This window comes from Dermacentor albipictus, chromosome 1 (genome assembly GCF_038994185.2).
Source record: "Dermacentor albipictus isolate Rhodes 1998 colony chromosome 1, USDA_Dalb.pri_finalv2, whole genome shotgun sequence".
Classification (NCBI taxonomy): Eukaryota; Metazoa; Arthropoda; class Arachnida; order Ixodida; family Ixodidae; genus Dermacentor; species Dermacentor albipictus.
The window spans coordinates 58,013,210-58,038,623 of record NC_091821.1 but is presented as its reverse complement, the minus strand read 5'-3'; the positions used below and the strand labels follow the sequence as shown (position 1 = coordinate 58,038,623).

At 46.2% G+C, this 25,414-nt stretch overlaps 3 protein-coding genes across 3 annotated transcripts; 2 read left to right on the top strand and 1 right to left on the bottom strand.

Annotated features, from left to right (window-relative positions):
* Positions 1–2,121: 2,121 nt before the first annotated feature.
* On the bottom strand, positions 2,122–2,505 carry LOC139055989 (tigger transposable element-derived protein 4-like). The gene has a single exon (XM_070533723.1). The coding sequence runs from the start codon at positions 2,503–2,505 to the stop codon at positions 2,122–2,124; it is 384 nt and encodes a 127-aa protein (XP_070389824.1).
* Positions 2,506–7,881: 5,376 nt separating this feature from the next.
* Positions 7,882–8,718, top strand: LOC135899333 (uncharacterized). The gene has a single exon (XM_065428566.1). The coding sequence runs from the start codon at positions 7,882–7,884 to the stop codon at positions 8,716–8,718; it is 837 nt and encodes a 278-aa protein (XP_065284638.1).
* A 14,456-nt stretch (positions 8,719–23,174) lies between these two features.
* On the top strand, positions 23,175–24,171 carry LOC135899305 (G protein pathway suppressor 2-like). The gene has a single exon (XM_065428543.1). The coding sequence runs from the start codon at positions 23,245–23,247 to the stop codon at positions 24,043–24,045; it is 801 nt and encodes a 266-aa protein (XP_065284615.1). The 5' UTR covers positions 23,175–23,244; the 3' UTR covers positions 24,046–24,171.
* The last annotated feature ends 1,243 nt before the right edge of the window (positions 24,172–25,414 follow it).

Here is a 25,414-nt window from a genome sequence, read left to right as displayed (position 1 = left end):
GAAACACCCCCTCAGGAACACCTGGAATCTTCCAGTTGTGGCATTACCGTAGTGTGCTCACAATCCTGCAAACCAGCAATATCCGTTGGACGTACTACAAAAGACGAAATATCCTAGACATTTAACGACGTCTAGTTTACATCCACCAGTGCATGGCAGTCAAGGGTCATCCTAAGGACGTCGAATGTGTTTCTGCTTTGGGCTTCTCTTGCACATACAAAGGTTCCGCGCGTTGATCGTGCATTGTAACGAGATGGACGCACCATGCCGCAGAAATACAAGCAAATTGCCTCTAATGCCTAATAATGAGATCATGGGAATGGAAAACTCGCTCTATTGTCTGTTCCAGCACTGTGGCCGGGCATTTACTTTGTTTTGTCCAATCATGTGCATGTTCGAAATCCTACGAGAGCGAGAACGCATTCCTGAATTGCGAAATATACATCTGTTCATTTTGAAAAAATTGAAGTTGAAGTATTAAAGCGCAGGATTCCAATAAGGACTGCATTTATTTTTTGTAACAGGATTATCATTAGGGAAAACAGGGTGAAGGTGGGAGATGGAAATCCAAGACAATTAGCAGAACGAGAACAAGGGGAAAGCGTGAGCCAACGTTTCGACAAGTGGACTTCTCTTTTTCAAAAGACAAGCCCACTTGTCCAAACGTTGAGTTGTTGAGTTGAGTTGAGTTGTTGTAGGCTACTGGTGGGATTAGCCTTGCTCCAAACGTTGGCTCTCGCTTTTCCCTTGTTCTCGTGTTGTTCATGGTTATCAGTAGCAATTTCGCGCGACCAATGCACGCACTGCTAGACACCACGCGTCAAAAACGAAAACTTTCGATTTCGGTTACGTCTTTTTTTCTCTCATACATAAACGCTTTCCTTAGCAATTATAACTTTCAGTAGGCTGTTAGAAATATGTAATCTTTAACTGGCTGATATATTTGGACAGATCATAAAGAAGAAGCATGCTTGAACTCGCAATATCTTTGACTTCACATCGCCACCGATATCAAATCAGCACGCGCCTCAACGCAAGTGCAGGGTAATTTACCGCGCGCGAGCAGCATGAAACGTAGGAAAGAGGCGCTGGAGCATTAAACAAGTTGTTAGTCTGCGCCTGTGTCGTGTGGTTCTTTCTCTGCCTTGTCCTTTTTTGCGCAGTTTTTCTTTGTTCTCATAATTTCATACCAACTAGCCCCTCACCGTACGCTTCTAGACTTCGTCTTTGCGAGTTTTGTTCGGTTGCCCATGGACCAAGTGCGTATATACAAGGCCGAACACTCAAGGAGGAGCAGTCGCGTACTGAAATTTAGAACTGTGCTTTTGACTACTGTTTATGTTACGTCTGTTCGCCTTGCGGAGCGCCTATAGAAATGTACTCAGAGAAACGTTTTGATAGTTGACTTTCAGCCATGGTTGTATCGCTTGGCTTCTAGCGCTCCTCTACAAGTGCCAGAGTTGTCTCTCATTTGTAATGCTTATCGTGAACTGTGTACCAGCAGTATGTTTTTGGCACTTTCGTGGTGTGAGAAGGAAGCTGCGTGAGCAAGTTACTTATCACGATGAATATTAGCTCTCGGGATTCTGCTTGTGTCGATCTTCATTTAATATATATATATATATATATATATATATATATATATATATATATATATATATATATATATATATACAGTGGACTCTCGTTAAACGGAACCTCAAGGGACCGGGAAAAGACGTTCCGTTTATCAGGAGTTTCGTTTAGAGAGAGAAGGTTCAGGATTTCGCAATCCGTTCCAGACTGCTTGGTCCCGACGAGGCAGGCGTGCGCGCAATTGGCAGTCTCCGCTGAAGCGGATCTCAGATGCAAAATCTACGTATTAAAGAAGATGGTACGGTCAGAACGGTCAACCTGTCCGTACTCAGCTTCCCCCCGGTGCATTTCTCTCCTTTGAATGACAAGGATTTTGAGGGTAGCAATTTGAAGAACAGTGCCGTGTCATCTACATTGTAGATGTTCTTTGCGTCGTACTCCTCCAGAATTTTGGGGAGCCGTGTTGCTCGCCAGTCGGCGTATGTCGTCGTGTCTGCAGTGGCAGCCTCCCCTGAAACGGCACGATACACTATGCCATTCCGATCTTTAAATCTCGTCAGCCATCCTTCGCAGCACGAGAAAACCTTCGATACCGAGCTGCAAAACAAATTCTTCTGCTTTCGCGCGAACGAGTGGACCACAGATCGGAATGTTTTCACTGCGGACTCTCCGCAGCCAAACCACCAGGCACTTCTCCAGATCTTCGTGGTTGGCCACCCGCAGTCGTTTTCTTTGAGGGCCAAAGCGTGACTTCTCGAAAGCCTGCCGCAGCTTATCCTTGTCCTGAAGTATCCTCGTGAGGCTGCTCTTGGGGATGGCGTGCTTCGTCGCAAGCGCTGTTTTTGTGAAGCGACCACTCTCGAAGTCGTTGATTATCTCCATCTTCCTTTCCAACGTAAGGGCATTGTGAGGTCGCTTCTGCGCTGCCATCAGGTGCTGACTTCGCGACGAAATGTCGCAGACGACGCTATACAGCGGGTGTAAGGCTTAAGCCTAACGACAGCAAGCGCACCGTGACAGAAAGCAAGCGATGCGGTTACAGTGTGCGAGAAAGAAGTGGGATGACAGTGATGCGTACCGCGATGGGGCTCTGCGTGAACGTCAAGTTGCGGTTTCGAGTCTATTTTCGGTTGCGTTTATACGGTGGTCTGAAAATTCGAGTTCCGATTAACGGAATTTTTTTTACGTTGCCTTAATACAAAACCAAACAACTGCGAAGCGTTCGTTCCGTTTAAGCGTTGATTCCGTTTAACCGATTTCCGTTTATCGAGATTCTACTGTATATATATATATATATATATATATATATATATATATATATATATATATATATATATATATATATATATATATATATAGCTAGAAAGCACTGGCTTTCTACCTTGAATCTAGTTGCCCCAGAAGCTGGTGCTGGCATGCAGGCTATTCCCTTTTGGTCGTTCATTAGTATGCGATGTTATTACGTCCTATTATTCAGTTTTAATATTTTAAATATAACTGTGGCATCGTGACTGCTAGTTATAATGTGAGTCCTAAGACTGTTTCTCATTGCTTTGTTTTAGTCAAGTTGAATTTTCAAGAATTTTTATTGAAGTGCTTTATGTTTTTTTAGATGCACGTTGAACCTGTTTGTATACAGCTAGAACTTGGAGCGAATATTTTCATACATGTACCTGGCTGTATGCCGATCATTTTTTCAATAAAGCTGTATCGAACATATAATTAAAAATTACCTTGATATCACATTGTGAGTTTCACTTGTGTGCTTTACCTAGTGCCAACTGAACTAACTTTTTTCATACAGACATTGCAGGATTTGTATTAATTCATGGGGATCAAAACACATATCTATAATATTGTGAGCCGAGTTTTCACATTTTGATTAGCGCTAGGGCTATATATAAATGTTGACAGTCACGTTAGCATACGCCAAACCAGATGAAGGTAGAAGCCTGGGCACTCATGAGAAATTCATTAAATTACTTGTCATTCTCATTCGAATGCATTTCCTATTACTTGTTTTCTCCCACCAAGGGTCATGGGTTCGAGTGGCTCAATCGACTCGACCTTAATTACCCGTGCGCTAATTAAAATTTCCCTAATTAATACGAGATGTCGTGCGTTCGAACGACGTCATTATCTCTATATTAATTAACTTCACCAAAGGCAGCGAATTCGACTCTCGACCTTAGCTATATCAATTGGAATCCAACTTGGAGATGTGGCTGGTTCGCCCATATCTTCATTTTGCGTCATGGGTCCGACTGCCTTAAATATGGCTTAATTAACACCAAAGGTCGTGTGTTTGATTCCCACCGAAGGACGAAGGTCTGACTCCCTTCAAACGTTGTGGGCTCCACTCCCGATCTGCATGATGCCAATTGGAGTCCTACTTGGAGATATGGCTGGATTGCCCATATCTAAAAGTGGGCTCGACTCACATCCAAGGTCGGACGTTAGAGTGCCCTAAATAACTCGATCTTAATGAAGAGTGCGTTAATTCGCTTCTCCATTTTTAACACCAAAGGTCGAGGGCTCGAGCCCCAATTTCGGCGCCATTGAATTTTGGTGCCATAACGCCGGACATCGGATTTCCCTACCCATGAGCCCATTTGAGGATATCACCCTAATAATAAAGACACCTCATGAGTGTTGCAATTTATATTTCTACACTTAAACGCTTATATATGGTAACAAAATAATGGAGCACGCTTGAGCTTCGCCTTTGAGGGTGGAACGTGACAGTTCTCAAAGACCGCTTACTGGTTTTCATGCTTCCCGGCAACTGAGGCTTATGTAACCGTAACGGTTACCCGAAAACGCTGGCTGCCAACGCTCATGCACGAAGGCGATGTTCCTGGTGGGAACGCGGTCTCTTGCATTGGTCGATCTCCTGTTATTGTTTCGCACCTTTAATATTTCAGTCTAAGAGCTAACATAAAGGACATGCGCTGTCGGTGTTTTTTTTTGTTTATTTCATTACGTTTGTTTGTGGGCTTCCTTTCTGAAAGTTCAGAGGAATAACTTTGTTATGAATGAAAGGCAAGGTATGAGAAACTTTGGTGGTAGAGAAGTGGTTGGGCATGCGTGGTTCGGAATTTGGCTCCAACTTCGTTTTTCCCGAAACGACATCCGACGCCGATGCGGGACACCGAAGCCGGATGTCTGCGCCGAACCAAAGTCCCCCGCCCAGTCAGCCCGGGTAGAGGGGGAGCGCCGGGGCCAATGTATCGAATGATTCTGGGTTGATGAGTACACGTGAGCTCTGGGACACGGCGCCTCCGGGCGTCAAGTCCTCTTCCCATCCGACAACGGCGCCGGATATCTGCGACACGGGCTCCTTAACGCTGTCGCGTTAAAACATTTCAAACAAGGTCACCAGCTACTTGCCGACATAACTGGTAACAGTGGCATTAGTGTGCCTCAGCAGATGTACCAAGGAGGAAATATGAAATGCGAGCAGCGGAGCGCGTGGACAAAGCATGACTAAACGTACAGTGCATATCGTTGGCCAGTCATTGCACACGTGCGTGGCAAGTGGTTCTCACGGAGAGTGCAGCGCTGCTCACCCTACTGCAATAAACGTCACCTGTATTTTGTCCGAAAGTTGTTTTCTCATCTCTCCGCGGCAGTGCCATTCCCACCTGGCAGTACACAGTTATGGCGATTAGCACCATCGCCGCATCTCTAGCTTGATATAGAAGGCATGCATCCAGATTCCTAACCTCCGTGGCTTTGCTTTTGTTACCGCCATCAGAGCTGCCCGCGTCTATTCGTAATTTGAATAGACCCAAAAATGTATTGCACTGGAGGAGCAACAACTGTGCCAGCCACCTTAACAGTAATAGCAGATAGGAATGGCACTGCAATGGCGGAGTGAGAATGCAAGTTTCAAACAAAATACAGGTAAGAAATTGCAGTAAGGCAAGCAGCCCCGCATTCCGCGTCGAAACTGTATGCGCGTGCATGTGTGCAATGATGGCTTACCGATGCCGCACAGTGTTTTCAGTCCTGCTTCAGTCACACGTTTTGCTGATCGCATTTCATTTGCGTTCGATAGTACATCGGCTGTGACACTTGAAGGTATGGACCTCATTATAACGTTAACAAGAAAGATGCATTAAATGTTCTATGAACCTCCTGCATACCTAAAAGTAGCATCTATTAGAGGTCGCTTATGTCCATCTGCGACATCCTTTCAACGTTACAGCTACATGAAATGGATGGGACTCAGATTATCCATAGCACGTAGTTGTAATTTTGTTTTGAGAAATATAAATATCTAAAGCATGTGTGCAATGTCTAAAATATGATGTTCTGTGGAGAGCTATGGGACATAAATGCTTCTCTGGGAGTCCATATGCCTTCTAATTGGCGTCGCCAACGAAAGGAGCGGTGTCGTTTGTCGTAGTCTTGCTTCCTTTACAGCGCATTTCTGCACTTAAATATTCACGCAGATCTCAGGCCATATGGAAATCAATCCTATGCGAAGCGTTGTCTAATGACGAAACGATGCCTCCTTCTTGTGTCAGTGTGTCATTACCTGTTGACGCCAAATTTCACAATCTTTATACTTGAAAGAGCGCCAGAAATATGTGGTAAAAATGAGGTGAGGACAGACAGAGCGTTACATGCACACTGCAGAAGCTGATCATTTCATCTCCACTATCCCCATCCTAAGGCCAACAGACGTACACTTGCTGGTTTTTCACGAATGCATAGTTAAGATACTCATGGTGGTTATTTCTAGTCCGCTGAAGCTACGCTAGAGCCATTATTATAAAGACATGTCCACATGCATTAAAAGTCCGCTAGTATCATTAAAGGGACATTAATCTAATTTTCAATCAACTGGCGGAAAAAGGCAGCCGAACGAAATGAAGGTCGATCATTCGCCTTTTCTTCTTTTTTTTTATCGATCAAGGATTAATTATAGACAAGCTCGGACCCTGTCAGCATGCATGACGTCATGTCTAGTTGGTGCGCACTCCTTTATGGCGACTTTACCCCCTGCGTTTCAGTGTTTGCGTCTCCTCTGGCCTACCAAGCTTCTTCTGACGGTAACAGAGGCCGTGTCGCGATCGCAGAAACTCACTTCACTAATACTAGATCACTTTAGTGTGCCTCTGTTATGTTCCTTTTAGTATTCCGCCGTTCGCGTCGTTGTTCGCTGAAAGGAATTCGACATCCTCTAAGAGCTGCACTGCCCGCTAAAAGCGCGATTTCGCCGCTTAAGACGCTTGAAAGACCTCGCATCTATAGAGGGGAAATATACACTAAAATTATCGTACGCGTCGCGGTAGCTAAGTGGCTATGGCGTCGCACTGCTGAGTTTGACATCACGGCTCCGATCAGGGAACTGCGATGGTCGGATTTCCATGGCTGCAAAATGCAATAACGCTCGTGTGCTTAGATTTCAGTAGAGGTCAAAGAACACCATGGGGGATAAAATTAACGTTGAATCTTCTACTGTGGCATACCTCATAATCAGGTTAGGGTTAGGCACGTGATAACCCAGTTTGTTTAATATATATATATATATATATATATATATATATATTACTTAAGGAGAACTCTGGTCGTCAGAGGAATACGAGCAGTCTCGACATACCGAACAGCACTGAAAGCGGCCAACTCTCTTTTGACATAAATTCGTTGAACGTGAATTCTCCCTTAGAGAATACTCCATTCTCGTTCATCAATTGAGTGTTTTTTTTCCTATAGCGCATTAATCTTAATTTATCCCAGTGCAATGTGACTAATAAAGCTTATTATACTCCCGACTGCCACATTTATAAATATGCGACCAAGGTTGATGCCATGGCGTGCTATTAAGTACATGCTCTTAGCTCAACATTTTCGTCCTGCACAGAGGAAATAAACTCGATGTTATAGGCCTAAGTATGTGGCCTCCGCTTTCGTTGCTTTTGAAACATCTTCAAACGGTAACCGCGTTCCGAACCCCTATTCCATCGACTAGCCGTAATAAGAGGAGGCAAAGAGAAGAAGATGAAAAAGAAGCTCAGCTTCCTCAAGATAAAAATGTCGGGCTTTTTCTTCATGCTTGGAAGCATAACAGAGCAGATTCACGAAGGTTCGCAACGATGCTTGCGTTTAGTTCTGTGAAGTACTATATCTACCTCATAAAAACACCAGGTGGTGAAAGCGTCTGATAAAAGCCGTAGTTCTGTTCTTCGCTCAGTGCCACTTGGCAATTCGCAGTGGCACTGATATCATCAGTATTTTTTGCTCTCTCAAGGGGAGGTTGAGGTCTCCATCTGTCGTGTTGTCTTCGGTATGTCGACCATGCGCCCACTTAAGCTGAAGAAACCGAGCGAGCCACCATCGCCGCCTGAGTGCGGGTCCCTGTCCCGGTCATTGACGCCGCCGCAACATGACCATGCAACCGTCATGCCAGTGCCGGTGGAACATCCCAAGATGAACCCGGCCATGTGGGCCGCTCTCAAGAAGCACATCATGCGGCAGCGCGAAAAGCAAAAGCAGGAACAGGAAGCCGATGCTGCCACTGAGCGACGACGAGGCGAGCGGGGATCGAAGCGTCCCCAGGACGAGATGACGCTAGAAGAGGTCCGCGAAGAGCTGCAGCAGATGGAGAAGAAGCTCGCCGCGCTCAAGGAGGAGAAGCACAAGCTCTTCGTGCAGCTCAAGAAGGTGCTGCAAGAAGACGACGCCCGGAAACGGGCTCTTGAGAAGAAGGCCGACAAGATGGCTGCGCTCGACCGACACTACCATCAGCAGCAGCCCCAGAACGCTGCAGTGCAGCAGCACGCTGCCGCGGCGAGCTCACACCTCCACATCCAGGAAAGGAACGGGGCACACTCTACTTACAAGTTACCGCAACCCATTCCGCAGAACCCTGGCGCCATGCATCGGGCACCGCTCAAGATGCGGCTGAACCCGTATCCTCCACCTCCATGGACTCAAGCCACGACATCGTCCTCTTCCCAGCAAGCGACGCCGCCTCAGCCGGGCTTATGGCCACAGCTGCCCTATGCGTACACGGCTCAGTTTCCCGGCTCGACGACCTACGGGGCTCCGTTGCTGATGCCGGCGTACGCGCCGGGCTACGGCCCCTTCTACTCTGCGGGAACTGAAGGCCCTGGTGGTGTGAATTGGCAGTAGCTACGACGTCGGCCTAGGGTGACATCGAAGCTATAGGCGCTATTTCACTGAGACAGTTTCGGTTTCAGCGAATCTGTGAAGGTGAAATAGTTGTCTGTGTAGCTCCCACAATAAACCATTTATCAAAAATTTCATTGTTCGGCTAGCTGGTGTCTAGCATGACTTTCAAACTGTTCCAATGCATTAGCCATTAATGTAAGGAATTAATAGATCTAATCAACGTAACTTTATTAATTGTGTAGTAACTAAACAAACTAATCCTTATTTAGAGGATACAATTCAGACACTTGCATGATAAATACACATGCCCTAAGTAAAAGAAGAATGATGTAACTAAATGCCTGCAGGGAATTTTAGAAACGCCCCTTAGGAAGACCTCGAATCTTCCAGTTGTGGCGTCATGGTAGTGTGGTCACAATCCTGCAAACCACAAATATCCATTGGACGCACCACAAAAGACGAAATATCCTATATATTCTCCTTACAATACATGCTCCTTACATGCCTACACTGCCTATGCTCCTTAAATATCCTATACATGCTCCTTAACGCCGTCGCGTTAGAACATTTCATGCAAGGTCACCAGCTATTTGCCGACACAACTGGTAACAGTGGCTTTAGTGTGCCTCAGCAGATGTACCAAGGAGGAAATATGAAATGCGAGCAGCGGAGCGTGTGGACAAAGCATGACTAAACGTACAGTGCATGTCGTCGGCCAGTCATTGCGCACGTGCGTGGGCATGTGGTTCTCACGGAGAGCGCAGCGCTGCTCACCCTACTGCAATAAACATCGCCTGCATTTTGTCCGAAAGTTGTTTTCTCATCTCTCCGCGGCAGTGCCATTCCCACCTGGCAGTACACAGTTATGGTGGCTAGCACCATCGCCGCATCTGTAGCTTGATATAGAAGGCATGCATCCAGATTCCTAACCTCCGTTGCTTTGCTTTTGTTACCGCCATCAGAGCTGCCAGCGTCTATTCGTAATTTGAATACACCCAAAAATGTATTGCACTGGAGCAGCAACAACAGTGCTAGCGACCTTAACAGTAATCGCAGATAGGGATGGCACTGCAATGGCGGAGTGAGAATGCAAGTTTCAAACAACATACAGGTGACAAAATTGCAGTAAGGCAAGCAGCCTCGCATTCCGCGTCAAACTGTATGCGCGTGCATGTGTACAATGTTGGCTGGCTGATGCCACACAGTGTTTTCAGTCCTGCTTCGGTCAAGCACACTGCTGATCGCATTTCATTTGCCTTAGATAGTACATCTGCTGTGACACTTGGAGGTACGCTGCTCATTATAACGTTAACAAGAAAGTTCCATTAGATGTTCTATGAACTTCCTGCATACCAAAAAGGAGCATCTATTAGAAGTCACTTGTGTCCAGCTGCGACATCGTTTTAACGTTACAGCAACATGAAATGGATGGGACTCAGATTATCCATAGCACGTGTTTGTAATGTTGTTTTGAGAAATATAAATATCTAAAGCATGTGTGCAATGTCTAAAATATGATGTTCTGTGGAAACCTATGGGACATAGATGGTTCTCTGGGAGTCCATATGCCTTCTAATTGGCGTCGCCAACGAAGGGAGGGGTGTCGTTTATCGTGGTCTTGCTTCCTTTACAGCGCATTTCTACATTTAAATCTTAACGCAGGTCTCACGCCATATGGGAATCAATCCTGTGCGAAGCGTTGTCTAATGACGAAACGATGCCTCCTTCTTGTGTCAGTGTGTCATTACCTGTTGACGCCAAATTTCACAATCTTTATACTTGAAAGAGCGCCAGAAATATGTGGTAAAAATGAGGTGAGGACCGACAGAGCGTTACATGCACCCTGCAGGAGCTAATGATTCCATCTCCACTATAGGGGGGGGGGGGGGGGCGCTGCGATCGCCAGAGTGTGAAGACGTGCCCCACTTTGGCTCTTCGATGTTTTCTTTTAAGCTTGTGTGGAACTAACATTCAATGTGGTAAAACGCTGAGCAACGACACTGTGAGTACTTTCTGTGAGTGTGGTGTGCTTGTTCACGGCTCCAGTTAACGTTTTTTTCTGGCTACGAGGACATTTTCGACGGCGACCCGCTGACCTAAGCCTAACCACGTCTGGGCCTAGCTGTGAGTGCGGCCTCGGCGAGGCCGGCCAGCTGAGCACGGCATCATGTCGCCACCACAGCAACATTCGCACTCAAGTGGACCCAGCGCGGGAACTCCATGCCCACCTCAGCTTAGAGACACCGAAAAGTTGAAGAATAGCCCCTCCAAAATACAGACAACGCGACGAGCGAAGCGCGCAGAGAGCGTCGAATCGCGGAGTGAACGCCGAGCTGCAGCCGAAGACGCCGTGGCGCGTCCCTCGATGGAAGAAGCTAGAAGGAGGGAGTCGCAAGTGAACGACCAAATGGATATTCAGGATGATAGCGAGGACGACATCGATGATAGCAACGAGGAGGACAACGAGGAGGAGAACGGATGGTCCTTTTTCAGCAAGCGGAAACCAAACAGAAAAGTCAAGCCCGAAGCAGCTTCGCCTCGAGCGGGTAAGTCGACCTCATTCTGCGCTCTCGATCACGCCACTTAACAAGGTACACGTGCATGACATACCTAAGCAGGCTATAACAGCTGCACTAGAGATGACGGCAAGAAGTTGGGAACTTGCAGAATTAGTAATCTTCCGCTACGACCCTGCAGCGAACTGCATAAAGGTTACTGTCAGGGATGAAGAACACGCGAAGAGGCTTGCGGCGCTGACACGATTAGCTGAGAAAATGAGAGGTCGCGTTGGTACGTATGAAGTGACAATTGAAAGAACGCCAATACAGAAGGTGGGGAACAGTCGGGGAGTCATCAAGGTGCGTTCCGGCCAGACCATTGAATATATCAAGGATCACTTGAGATGCCAGACAGCAACTATCCAAGAGGCACGTCTGCTCGGGAAGACAAACATGCTGCTGCTAACATTTAACACGGAATCTCCCCCAAACAGGCTCATGTTCGATTATGAGGTCACAAGGGTGCATGAGTACAGACCGAAGGTTATAGCTTGCTACAATTGACACGGCTTGGGACACATTGCCAAGTATTGTCCTTCAGACAAAGTTTGTAAACAGTGTAGTAGAAAACACCTTGAAGACAACGAATGCGACGAAGAGCTATTCTGTGTCGCATGCCAGAAACAGGGCCACATATCGCTAAACTCAGCATGTCCTAGCCGTGCACCAAAAGACATCAAGAAAGTCATGCAGAACATAGAAGAAGATCAGAGGACAGTGACCTGGTCTGAAAAAGTACTGGCGGGATCATCCACACAACCCACGCTATCCGCTCACTATGAGCAACAAATAAAAGAACTAAGAAAAGAAAATCAGCAGTTGAGAGCAATGCTGCAGCAAATACTCGCACGACTACCGCCAGAGCAACGAGATACGCAACCACCGCCAACTCCACGGCAACGTGAATCAGAGACGCAGGCTGACCAAGAAAAACGCACGCGTTCTAACAGTCGGGTCGGGCGATCAATTAGTCGGAGAATCACGGCAAACTCTAGAAAGCTGCAACACGCAGGACCTGCACAGACCCAGCAGAACCAGGCACCATCAGTGCCAAAACCACTAACAGCCCAAGACTCGGCGTATGCGCAGATGCTGAGCATCCTAAGGCAGGAAAGACACGCTTAGACCCAGCGCCTCGAAAAGAACCTACGGGAGGAATTTAAGACAGTAACGAATGCAATACAAACTCAGATGCAGGCGATATTCACGGAAATTTCGAGAAATATTCAGAAGCAACATGACGAACCTAAAAGGCGTAAGCCAGCAGATGAAAGATGACGGCACGGCCTATATGCATGCAATGGAAGTGTCGAAGTTTTACGCAGAATGGATCCACACTAAGACAGCAAATTCAAAAATTCAAACCCCTTGTCGTGCTTCTACAGGAGACAAGGGGACAATGCACTATTCGAGTTTACCGAACCTTTCAGCAGGCTACGATACTACACCAGGGCAAACGAAACCAACAAGTGCAAGGCCAAGCTGCACATTTAGTAAGACATGACTGCACCGCAACCCAACTGCAAATACCAGATTTGTGTAATGATTTTAGAGAAATTGTGGCAGTAAAGCTATGTCCACGCGGCCACCGGCCAATGGTTGCAGTCTCCACGTACTACAGACCCCTAACGGGCAAGCACCGGAATGATTCCTACCAATGGTTCAGTAAGGTGCAGGAACAAGCCGGAGGCCTTCCCATTCTAGTGGGAGGAGATTTTAACGCCAAGCACCAAACATGGGGCTCCGCCAAAGCTGACCCGAGAGGACGCATACCGCGCGATGCAATAGAAATATCAACTCTGGACCTATGCAACACACCAGAAGCACCAACCCGCATAGGGCTACACGCGCGAGAACAGGACACAACGCCCGATCTGACACTAGCCACTCCAGGGCTCATAAGGCAATGGAACGTAGAATCGACGACGTGGGGAAGCGACCATTTACCAATAATTATCACGCTCAATCGCAAAAAGATCCGAGAGAGGAGAGAAACGGTGTTTTTTGACTGGAAAAAAATTTAGAATGGCTACCGGGGACTCTTTTGCGGACTTTGAACAATTCAGCGCTATGATAGCGGAGGCACGGCCGGAGGCCAGAGAAACTATCCCATGCGATGACACTGCAACTCACATAGATATGCACCTTGCAAATCTATGGCGGAAGGTCAAGCGCCTCACACAACAATACCGGTATAAAGGAAAGCGTCACAAAGATCTAATGCGCCTTAAACATCAATACCGACTCATCGAGGAATACCAACAACAACTCGAAGCAGACACGTGGCACAATACGCGCGCGAAGCTTGGCCGGGAACCCGGCCTAAAAAGGCTATGGCAGTGGCAGATTTTAAGGAGCCTGCTTGGGAGCGAGAAAGGCGCACCTCCTCTCGCAGAGCTCTTTTTGCGAGAAGAGCCTGCCGTGCTGGAGGACCGCGTCATCCCCACTTTCTTCCCACATGCTCCCGAGGCGCCTCCTGAACCAGTGCCTTCTGCAACGATAGGCAACGCGAAAGAGTAGCTAGACACGCCCTTTACGCTGGGTGAACTCGTAGCAGCCCTTGTACAAGGCAAAACGAAGTCAGCTCCCGGGCACGATGGAGTGACTTGGCAAGAACTTCGAAACCTCAGGAATGAAGCTCAAGAACAGCTCTTAACAATTATCAATGAATCCTGGGAATCCGGACTAATGCCAGATTCACTAAAACTATCTCTCATCTACCCTATACAGAAGCCAGGTAAAGACCACACGAAACCAGCTAACCTACGCCCCCATAGCTCTAACGTCAACTGTCTGCCAATTGATAGAAAGAATGCTACACACAAGAATGCAACACTACCTCGAATATGTATAACCGGGTTTGCATCCTGCGCAGGCAGGTTTCAGCCGAGCATGGGCACACATGACTGCCTCTGGTTGCTCCACAGAGTGATCAACCGTAAGTCTCGCAAACAGATGCCTGACTATATCCCTGCAGTCGATATGCGTAAAGCAATCGATAACGCGAAACAAGAGGCCATCTTACAGGAATTGGCAACCAGGTACCCTAGCCAAAGAACATACAATTGGATACGTAGCTTCCTCGAAAGCAGAGCAATCCAGCTCCATGGCAAGGCACCGGGATGGAGTCCGAAGACCTATTACTTGGATAGGGGAGTGCCCCAGGGCTCCATCCTCGGACCTATGCTATTCAATCTGGCTATGACACGTGTGGCAGAAAGTCTTGAGCGAGACACTTCAGCCCGTTTTACTATTTACGCCGATGATATAACAATATGGATGGAAGCGGTGGATTATTCCGACATACAGAGCATGCAAACTGAACTACAAGCAGCGATCCTGAGCCTTAGCAACACTTTAGATAACCTCGGACTGCAGCTCTCGCCAGAGAAGACAGAACTGATCAGCGTTGACGGAAAGAAAGCAACCAATGTAAACAAGCAGATCACTTTACACATCGGCCAAAGCGATATTACGTCGGCCAATGGACAAATTAGGATTCTTAGAGCACAGACTGCTAGCTGCAACAGCCCCCAGCTATGGATTCGCACACTAAAGCAAAAATGGAGACCACTGTTGCACATGGTTAGGCGAATATAAGTATGGCGGAGCGCGTCAGAAAGCGTACCAAACACTTGCAAAAGCGGTCGCGGTTGGAAGGATTCTTTACGGGGCACTCGTGTACGAATTCTCTGAACGAGACCTCGGCGACATCGAAAAGTTACACAGGGCCACCCTCCGTACGATCACTGGGCTACCGAAGCACTCGAGGAACGAGGACCTGCTCAAGCTCGTAGCAATTCCACCCATACGGGACATAATCAGTGAAGCACGAATTCGAATGCGATCCCGGTTGGAAAACATGACCCAAGGAAAACAGATCATGGCATGGGATAAACAAGTCCATGCGAAGCCAGAGCCCGCGGAAGCGACCATAACGCCACCATGGGAAGCACCACTGGGCATACGGAGGCAACAACGCCCTATCGCCAGACGAAACGCGGAAGCTAGAAAAATATTTGAAAAGAGATTGGAATTAAGAACGCCGGAGCACACCATTGACATCTACACGGACGCTGCAATCACAAACGACATAGCAAGCATGGCCTGGGTTAGCACATCTGCACCCCAACACAATGGCTATCATACACGACAGCTTCTTGGGGGTGCAACCTTGCACGCTGAGCTTTTAGCTATATGGGGAGCGATCAACACCATTCCCATTGACATGGGAGACATTGTAGAGCAGAGTGTGCGAAATAATTATCGGATCCTTACTGATTCGTACGAAGCAGTGGTCGAATTAACGGGGCCTACGACAGATCATGCGGTGGCCCAACGACACCAGAAAAAAGCTAAAGAGAATACAGGACAATGGGACAAATGTTGAAATCCTATGGACACCGGGGGGCACACCGGCATGGATGGGGGAAACGCAGCCGCTCACGCAGCTGCCGCGTAAGCGGGTGGGCTTGATTACGCGTACAGCTCCCCACACTTCATTTCCTCGCCTAATCCGCGGACCAAAATCCATACCTAAAGATATTGTCCGAAGGCTCTCCTAGCAGAGCACTGATGCATTTCATTCGTACTAAAATAAAAGCAGACAGTAAACGGAGTCTATTAGAAGCTACACCAGTACATGTGTTTGACGACAAGGGTAATGTGTTGACGACAAGGACAAGGACAATAAGGTTATGGCCAATGCTGCATACAAACCACACATACTTGAGAAATGGCATCAACCCAGAGAAGCTATGATTGCGAACACTTATACCCGATGCACACATTGCCAGGAGTCATGCAGAGCAGACTTGCAACACCTCATTGGTAGCTGTGCAGCTTTTTCACAAGGGAGATCCAATATTCAGCATTTACTACACGGAGGCATTAGAACACTAGGAATTGCAATGCAAACTAACCCTGAAACACAGAAAGCCATTGCGACATATGGCAGACAAAGTGGCCTGTTTCGAGTAGTGTAGAACGGGTCAATTAGCCCATGTGAGAGCGGCGGAACTGAACATGCACCTGAGCCTGCATAAAGCGGAAGATCCAAGACTGAGATGAAGAAGTGCATCAGCCAACAGTCTGGGAACCCACATTCCCTTCCCTCCTAATCCCCATCAGCGGCCTAGAGCCATCCCCTTCCTTAAAGTAGAGGCTTTATTCATTCATTCATCTCCACTATCCAGCTCTATCCTAAGGCCAACAGACGTCCACTTGCTGGTTTTTCACGAATGTATAGTAACATACTCATAGCGCTTATTGCTAGTCCGCTGAAGCTACGCTAGAGCCGTTATTATAAAGGCATTTACACATGCACTAAAAGTCCGCTAGGATCATTAAAGGGACATTAATCCAATTTTCATTCAACTGGCGGAGAAAGGTTGCCGAAGGAAGGAAATGAAGGTCGGTCATTCGCCTTTCCTTTTTTCTTTTTTTTATCGATCAGGGATTAACTATAGACAAGAGTGAACGCTGTCAACATGCATGACATCATGTCTAGTTGGAGCGCACTCCTTTATGACGGCTTCAACGCCTGCGTTTCGCTGTTTGCGTCTCCTCTGGCCTACGAAGCCTCTTCTGACGGTAACAGAGGCCGTTTCGCGATCACAGAAACGCACTTCACTAATACTAGCTCACTTTAGTGTGCCTCTGTTATGTTCCTTTTAGTATTCCGCCGTTCGCGTCGTTGTTCGCTAAAAGGAATTTGACATCCTCTAAGAGCTGCACTGCCCGCTAGAAGCGTGATTTCGCCGCTTAAGACGCTTGAAAGTCCTCGCATCTATAGAGGGGAAATATACACTAAAATTATCGTACCCTTCGCGGTAGCTTAGTGACTATGGCGTCGAACTGCTGAGTTTGAGATCATGGCTCCTATCACGGAACTGCGATGGTAGGATTTCCATGAGTGCGAAATGCAAAAACGCTCATGTACTTAGATTTAGGTGCACGTCAAAGAACGCCAGGGAGGTCCAAATTAACGTGGAGTCTTCTACTATGGTGTACCTCATAATCAGATTAGGGTTAGGCACGTAATAACCCAGATTTTTTATATATCATTTCTTTTTATTTAAGGACAACTCTAGTCGTCAGAGGAGTACGAGCAGTCTCGAGATACCGAACAGCACTGAAAGCGACGAACTCTCTTTTGACATAAATTCGTTGAACGTGTATGCTCCCTTAGGATGTACTTCGTTCTCGTTCATCAATTGAGAATTCTTTTTTCCTATAGCGCATTATCCTTAATTTACACCAATGCAATGTGACCTATAAAGCTTATTATACTCCCGACTGCCACATTTATAAAGATGCGAACAAGCTTGATGCTATGGCGTCCTATAAAGGACAAGCTCTTAGCTCCACATTTTCGTTCTGCACAGAGGAAGTAAACTCGGTGTTATTGGCCTTAGTATGTGGCCTCCACTTCCATTACTTTTGAAACTCTTCAAACGGTAACAGCGTTCCGCATCCCAATTCCATCGACAGCGTTCACTGCGGCTTCTGTCCTTTGGCCAGGTTTTGGGTATTAGGCTTTACTAATCTTATTTGTTGAGCTCTCACTTATTTTAACGCCAGCTTCATCCTAGGCTGATTGTTCATAAACTCCCCCGGAAGGGGTTTTTCCCCATGGGCGGCCTCTATGCCAACGGATGAATTACTCCTAGATTTGTTCATCCGCAGTGGTATGAGCAGCGTCCCGGTGGCTCTGGTTCCTCCAACTGGAGGCTTCATACGTCTGACCAACCCCCAGGTGATCCAGAAATCTCTGCATGCTGCTACCTCTTCATACCAGGCCATCACGAAAGTGAGGCAGTTCGGCCGCGGAGGTATCCTGTGTCGATCGCCAGACCAGACTTGTGTCGCGGATTTGCTTAATTGCTCATCATTCGCGTCATTACCGGTGAGTGCCTTCATCCCTGCTCACCTCGCCTGCACTAAGGGAATAGTCAGAGGTGTCGATGCTGATCTTTCTCCCGCTGAAACACTAGAGAGATTGTCTGGGACTGGAGTAATTGCTGTTTACCGATGCAATCGAGTGGTAGACAATAAGAGGGTCCCAAAAGAATCGGTGATTGCAACTTTTGCTGGAACTTGCTGCCCACCAGAACTAAAGGTGGGGCCCCTTGTGTTCAGAGTTGAACCCCTGGCGTCGCGTCCGATTCAATGCCGTAATTGCTGGCGATACGGCCATAATATGGCAGGGTGTAAATCAAGACAACGTTGTTGCGCATGTGGGGAAGAACACGCTCAAAGTGATTGTAGTGCCCAAGAAGAGCGATGCTGTCTCTGTGATGGAAATCATCCAGCCAATTATTTGAACTGTTCTGTTAGGGCTCAAGAATTACAGGTGATTGAAATAATTGATCGACGACGCTGTTCTAGGATGGAGGCCATAAACATTGTGAAAGAAAGGGCATCTGGCTATGCGGGGATAATAGGCAGACATAATCTTACCACGGACCTATCACTTACTGCAATGATAGAGGCCGCTGTGGAAAAGGCAGTTACAAAATCTATGGAAAGGTTGACAATGAGCCTTGGTGAATGTATCTCACAAGCCGTTTCTAGTCATTTATCTCATTTGATGCAAACTACCTGCTCAGCTCCTGTAACAACACAAACAGTTGATCCTGAGCACCAAACTAACCATGAAAGATCAGATGCCAATCCTTGCAATAATGATATTGAACTTTCAACTCCCTCTTCCGCATGCCCTACAACTTGTAATATGATTAATACAGATTTGGAGAGGACAGAGGTGGAACAAAATGCTCGAGCATAAAAAAGAACCATGCCTTCTAATAATGAAGACTCCTCCCCTGGTCCTCACTCAAAAGCGAAGAAAAGTCAGTCCAGTGTTGCGCTAAAAGAAAACATTCTACAGAAAGCAGTTTCAACTGCGGCACTTTCAAAAAATATAGGATCACTAAAAGTGCTTCAGTGGAACTGCCGCTCTTTATATTCTGCTTCAGTATATTTAACTTGTCTAACTTCTCAACTTAATCCTGATTTAATTATGTTACAAGAAACGTGGCTGTATCCTGAGAAATATTTTCAAATGAAATTTTACAGATCATTTCGATTAGACCGTCCTACAAGAGGTGGTGGATTAATTACATTTATCTTATCTAAAATTTGCCATAAGGCTAAAATTTCATTTGAACTTTCTACTCCAGAGTGTGAAATCCTAGCGACAGAGCTGGTTCTCCCGGGATGTTGTCCCTTTACCGTAGTTAATGCATATTTCCCTCTGGCGTACAGGGCACTAGCACACTGGATAGTGTTATTAACCCTTGTGGACGTGACACTGTAATCACAGGTGATTTCAATTCTCGCCATATCTCATGGGGTTTCAGAACAGATTTGTGCGGCACCCCATTGTGGAGTTGGTCGTTCGACAATCGACTAACGTGATTAAACTCCGGATCTATTACGTTTCTGAGAGGCCGATCTTACTGTTCACTAGATCTTACATTCTGTGGCCCGAGTATCTCCGTAACTTCTTGGTCGACTATTGATTGTTCGACAAGCAGTGATCACCTTCCAATAGTATTTGACGTTGCTCGTCCTGTAACATTTATGAGTGACCAGGTTCGAACTTTCATAAATTACAACATTTTTAAAAGATGCTTACGAAATGTTCTTTCATCTCTGTCTGATGCACCTACAGAACAAAAAACCACGTTTATCTGTTCCGCTTTGGAAAGTTCTCAAAAAAAGGCTCCATTTGAGATTGGATTGAATAAAAGAAATTCTAACAGTCCTTGGTGGAATGAAAAATGCACTCGAGACTACAGAAAGAGAAAAACTGCTTGGAAAAAATTATTGCATAACCAGAGTCCCAAAAATTGGAGTGACTACAAATTTTTTCGAGCAGTCTTTAAACATACAGTTTCTAAAGCCAAAGATGAATTCGACTGTAAGCATTTTGCTTTCTTGTCTAACAATAAAAATAAGCGTGCATTGTTCCGTTTTCTCCGCGGTAGAAAAGTTCTTCCGCGTCAAATTAATATTGCTTCTATAATCTTAAGTAGCGATGAAATGAAACAATCACTAGAAGAAATCGCGAAGGGATTAGAAATTAGATTTTCTTCTGTCTTGCCAAGTTGTTCTCGCTCACGAAGGGCATCAGATGATTTTACAGAAATCTCCATGTTAGAATTGGCTGAAATCGTGGAGCGACTTCCCGATTCAGCTCCCGGCGTGGATGGGGTAACATCTACTATGATCATAATTTTATTTAAGGAAGCTTCTGATGACCTTTTAGCTATTGTAAATTACTCAATTCGGTTCTCATGGATTCCGTCTGCGTGGAAAATTGCTAAAGTCATCCCTGTTGATAAAAATCATGGGGAAGGATATACAATAGATAACATTAGGCCAATTGCGCTAACTTCAAATTTGGTTAAATTAATTGAAAAAATTCTATATGCCCGTATGATTAAATTTATACAGAACAAAGACTTGCTTAGCCCCTGCCAAATTGGATTCCGACCATCATGTTCAATTCGGTATGCTCACGTGGACTTAGAAAGTAGAATAATATTAGCACGACGACAAAGGCAAATAGGTGCTCTTGTGACATTAGACATTTCCAAAGCCTACGACACTGCAGAACATTTAATTTTATTAGATATATTGCGAAATCTACAGATTCTAAATTATTTTTTGAACTGGATTGGTGAATTTTTAAATGGAAGAACATTTTACTGCTGTCTAAGAGGCGTTTCCTCGAGTATATATAATCAATCACGAGATGTTCCTCAAGGAGCTGTCACTTCACCATTACTATTTAATATTCTGATGTGTTCCATTCCTCTTCATCAAGAAGTACAAACATAGGTATGCGCGGATGACATTGCTTTCTTCGCATCAGACAGTGATATTCACTCTCTATATTAACAACTACAGAACTACCTCAACGCCATAGAAACCTGGTTAAACAAAATTCGCCTTTCACTTAACATTAGAAAATGCTCGATATTGGTTTTCCCTCCTAACAATCCCGTTAACATATCAATATCCTACCGCCTCGAGACTATGCCTCAAGTGGAGTCGGTGAAATATTTAGGTGTAGTATATGACGGTTCCCTCAGCTGGCTCGGCCATATTGAACATATAGTTAAAAAAGGAGTGCGAGCAGTTGGTATGCTACGTAAGCTGTGCAACAGTCAGTCCGGAATGCGGAGAGATCCACTTTTAATGATATACAAAATGTAAGTGCGGCCCATTTTAGAATTTGGATGTGTTTTATTTTCTGGTGCTCCAACTTATAAATTACGTCCCCTTGTTCTACTTGAGCGGGAAGCCCTACGACTGTGTTGTGGATTACCGAAATGTGTTGCCAGTAACATACTACACCAAGAAGTCAGGTTGCCCTCAATATTGTATAGATTTCGTTTACTGATGGTGCAAATAGTCTTAAAATTGTATGAATCCCCTATTACAAGATTGGAGTACATATTCATTTCCCAGCCTGCACTATTCTTCGGAGTAAACTGGCATCGTTTTCATACACCACAGGTGGTCTCCGTACAAACATTGATCAATCCCTTAAATATACGTCTCTGGGAGGTACCGACTGTTTGTGATGTGCGAGATAACCTACAAATCATATCTGATGACATCTACCCAAATAATGCAAAGCTTCTCTCTTATAATATATTAAACGGCTTATTACAGGAACATTTATTGAGTGCATGTATAAGTACGGTCATTGCGACAGACGCCTCACAGTGTGAAGAAAAATCTGGAATTGGCATTTTCTCTCCCGCTCTAGACTGGTCATTTGCAATCAGGATTCCGGACTTCTTTTCCGTATTTTTGGCTGAATTTCTAGCTGTAGTTCTAGCCTTACGCAAACTAAATTCGTCAATATTGGCGGTAGTGATAATAACAGATTCTTTACCCTTATGTTCCTCACTCACAGCAAATGGTGTCACTAACCTTTTACGTACATTTCATTTTCTAGTGCCCGCCCACAAAAATTTAATTAGATTGATTTGGGTGCCTGGACGTAAAGGATTAGTTATGAACGAAATGGCTGACAGTCTCGCAAGAGCGGTCCTCAGTGGCCCTGCATTACCATTATTTCCTACAATAGCTTACCTAACGACTACTAGATTAAGGAGATATACAATTATTCAAGACTTTTTGAGCCCAGCTGTAGCTAATTTTTCAGAATATCGACACCTCCTATTCCCTTGGCCCCAAAATTCCTTTCACACCAGAAAAACTGAAGTCATCTTTAACCGATTACGTTGTCGAATACCAAAATAAAACTTCTATCGTCACAGGGCTGGTCTGGTGCCCTTCCCTCTGTGCCCAGTCTGTGGAGAAGATGAAACAATAGATCATTTTTTCTTATTCTGCCACCGTTTTACTTCTTTTAGAAAAAAATATTCTAGACTCGAGATTTACACAGCTTGGTTTAAGCTCTTCAAATATAAATATTGTTTCTCTAGGAGCCTCCTCTCCTGGAAAGTGCCAGAGGGATATTTGCTCAACCATGGAGGAATTTATAATTGCTACAAAGAGATTGTCTTGAATCCTTAAACATTATATTTTTATTCATTTCCTCCAGTTAGCTTTACCAATTTTAGTATTTAATAAAGATTGCTTAATTTCACCCAAACATTGGCCAAGCCCCCACAGTTGGTGTGCGCCATCGCATAAGGAATACCGCACCATACCATCAAGATAAAAATATCGCGCTTTTTGTTCATGCTTGGAAGCATAACAGAGCAGTTTCACGACGATTCGCGACGATGCTTGTGTTTAGTTCAGTGAAGTACTATATCTACCTCATAAAAGACACCAGGTGGTGAAAGCGTCTGATAAAAGCTGCAGTTCTTTTGTTCGCTCATTGTCACTTGGAAGCCCGCAGTGGCACCGACATCATCAGTATCTTTTGTGCTCTAAAGAGGAGGTTGAGGTTGCGATCTCTCGCGTTTTCTTCGGGATGTCGACCATGCGCGCACGAAAGCTGAAGAAACCGAGCGAGCCACCATCGCCGCCTGAGGGCGGGTCCCTGTCCCGGTCATCGACGCCGCCGCCGCCACGCGACCGTGCGACCGTCATGCCAGTGACGGTGGAACATCCCAAGATGAACCCGGCCATGTGGGCCGCCCTCAAGAAGCACATCATGCGGCAGCGCGAAAAGCAAAAGCAGGAACAGGAAGCCGATGCTGCCACTGAGCGAGGACGAAGTGAACGGGAATCGAAGCGTCCCCAGGACGAGATGACGCTAGAGCAGGTCCGCGACGAGCTGCAGCAGTCGGAGAAGAAGCTCGCCACGCTCAAGGAGGAGAAGCACAAACTCTTCGTGCAGCTCAAGAAGGTGCTGCAAGAAGACGACGCCCGGAAACGGGGTCTTGAGAAGAAGGCCGACAAGATGGCTGCGCTCGACCGACACTACCATCAGCAGCAGCCCCAGAACATCCAGGAAAGGAACGGGGCACACTCTACGTACGAGTTGCCGCAACCAATTCCTCAGAACCCTGGCGTCATGCATCGGGCACCACTCAAGATGCGGCTGAACCCGTATCCTCCACCTCCGTGGCTGCAAGCCGCGACATCGTCCTCTTCCCAGCAAGCGACGCCGCCTCAGCCGGGCTTCTGGCCACAGCAGCCCTACGCGTACACGGCTCAGCTTCCCGGCTCGACGGCCTACGGGGCTCCGTTGCTGATGCCGGCGTACGCACCGGGCTACGGCCCCTTCTACTCTGCGGGAACTGAAGGCCGTGGTGGTGTGAATCGGTAGTAGCTACGACGTCGGCCTAGGGTGAAATCGAAGCTATAGGCGCTATTTCCCTGAGACAGTTTCGGTTTCAGCGAATCTGTGAAGGTGAAATAGTTGTCCGTGTAGCTTCCACAATAAACCATTTATCAAAAGTTTCATTGTTCGGCTAGCTGGTGTCTAGCATGACCTTCAAACTGTTCCAATGCATTAGCCATAAATGTAAATAATTAATAGATCTAATCAAGGTAACTTTATTAATTGTGTAGTAACTAAACCAACTAATCATTATTTAGAGGATACAATTCGAACATTTGCATGATAAATACACATGCCCTAAGTAAAAGAAGAATGATGTAACTAAATGCCTGCAGGGAATTTTAGAAACGGCCCTTAGGAAGACCTCGAATTTTCCAGTTGTGGCGTCACGGTAGTGTACTCACAATCCTGCAAACCACAAATATCCATTGGACGCACCACAAAAGACGAAATATCCTATGCATTTAACGAAGCTAATTTACATCTATAATATTGCTACGGAACAATATGTGCGATCACGAAAAGGCGAGTGGTGTGAAGACGACGACGACGATTAGAAGCTAGCGCGGGCTGTTGCCTCTTCGCCAAGCGCAGCGTAATTTCTTGTAAATATACTTGTACATAGCTTTTCGTCTGCTACTTCCTACGTAACATATCTGGTGAAGGTGTGGCCAGAAATGGGCCAGAACGAGAGGCGTTGTGAGAATGTCGATTAGACGTGAGAATGCAGAGGCCTCGTTATCGCGCCACTGGAAAGGGGCGTCTTTTTTCAAAAGCTTGGTTAGTGGTCGTGCTATGGCGGCGAAATTTCTCACGAAACGGCGGAAGTACGAACAAAGGCCGATGAAGCTGCGCACATCCTTGACACACTTCGGAACAGGAAAGTGCGTAACAGCATGGATCTTGCCTGGGTCCGGTTGCACTCCGTTCGCGTCAACGAGATGTCCAAGGACGGTGATCTGGCGACGGCGGAATTGACACTTCGATGCGTTGAGTTGCAGACCGGCTCGACGAAAAACGTCCAGGACTGATGAGAGGCGCTCGAGGTGCGTAGCGAACGTTGGGGAGAATATGATAACGTCATCCAAGTAGCACAGGCACGTGGACCATTTGAAACCGTGAAGAAGGGAGTCCATCATGCGTTCAAAAGTGGCAGGGGCGTTACAAAGACGGAATGGCATCACTTTGAATTGATAAAGACCGTCGGGTGTTACAAAAGCAGTCCTCTCGTGGTCTAGATTGTCCACGGCAATCTGCCAGTAGACGGAGCGAAGGTCAATAGAGGAGAAATAGCGAGCACCGTGGAGGCAGTCAAGGGCGTCATCAATCCGAGGTAGGGGATACACGTCCTTTT

Coding starts and splice junctions, on each gene's coding strand:
- LOC139055989 (XM_070533723.1), bottom strand. CDS start 2,505: ATGGCAGCGCAGAAGCGACCTCACAATGCCCTTACGTTGGAAAGGAAG.
- LOC135899333 (XM_065428566.1), top strand. CDS start 7,882: ATGCGCCCACTTAAGCTGAAGAAACCGAGCGAGCCACCATCGCCGCCT.
- LOC135899305 (XM_065428543.1), top strand. CDS start 23,245: ATGTCGACCATGCGCGCACGAAAGCTGAAGAAACCGAGCGAGCCACCA.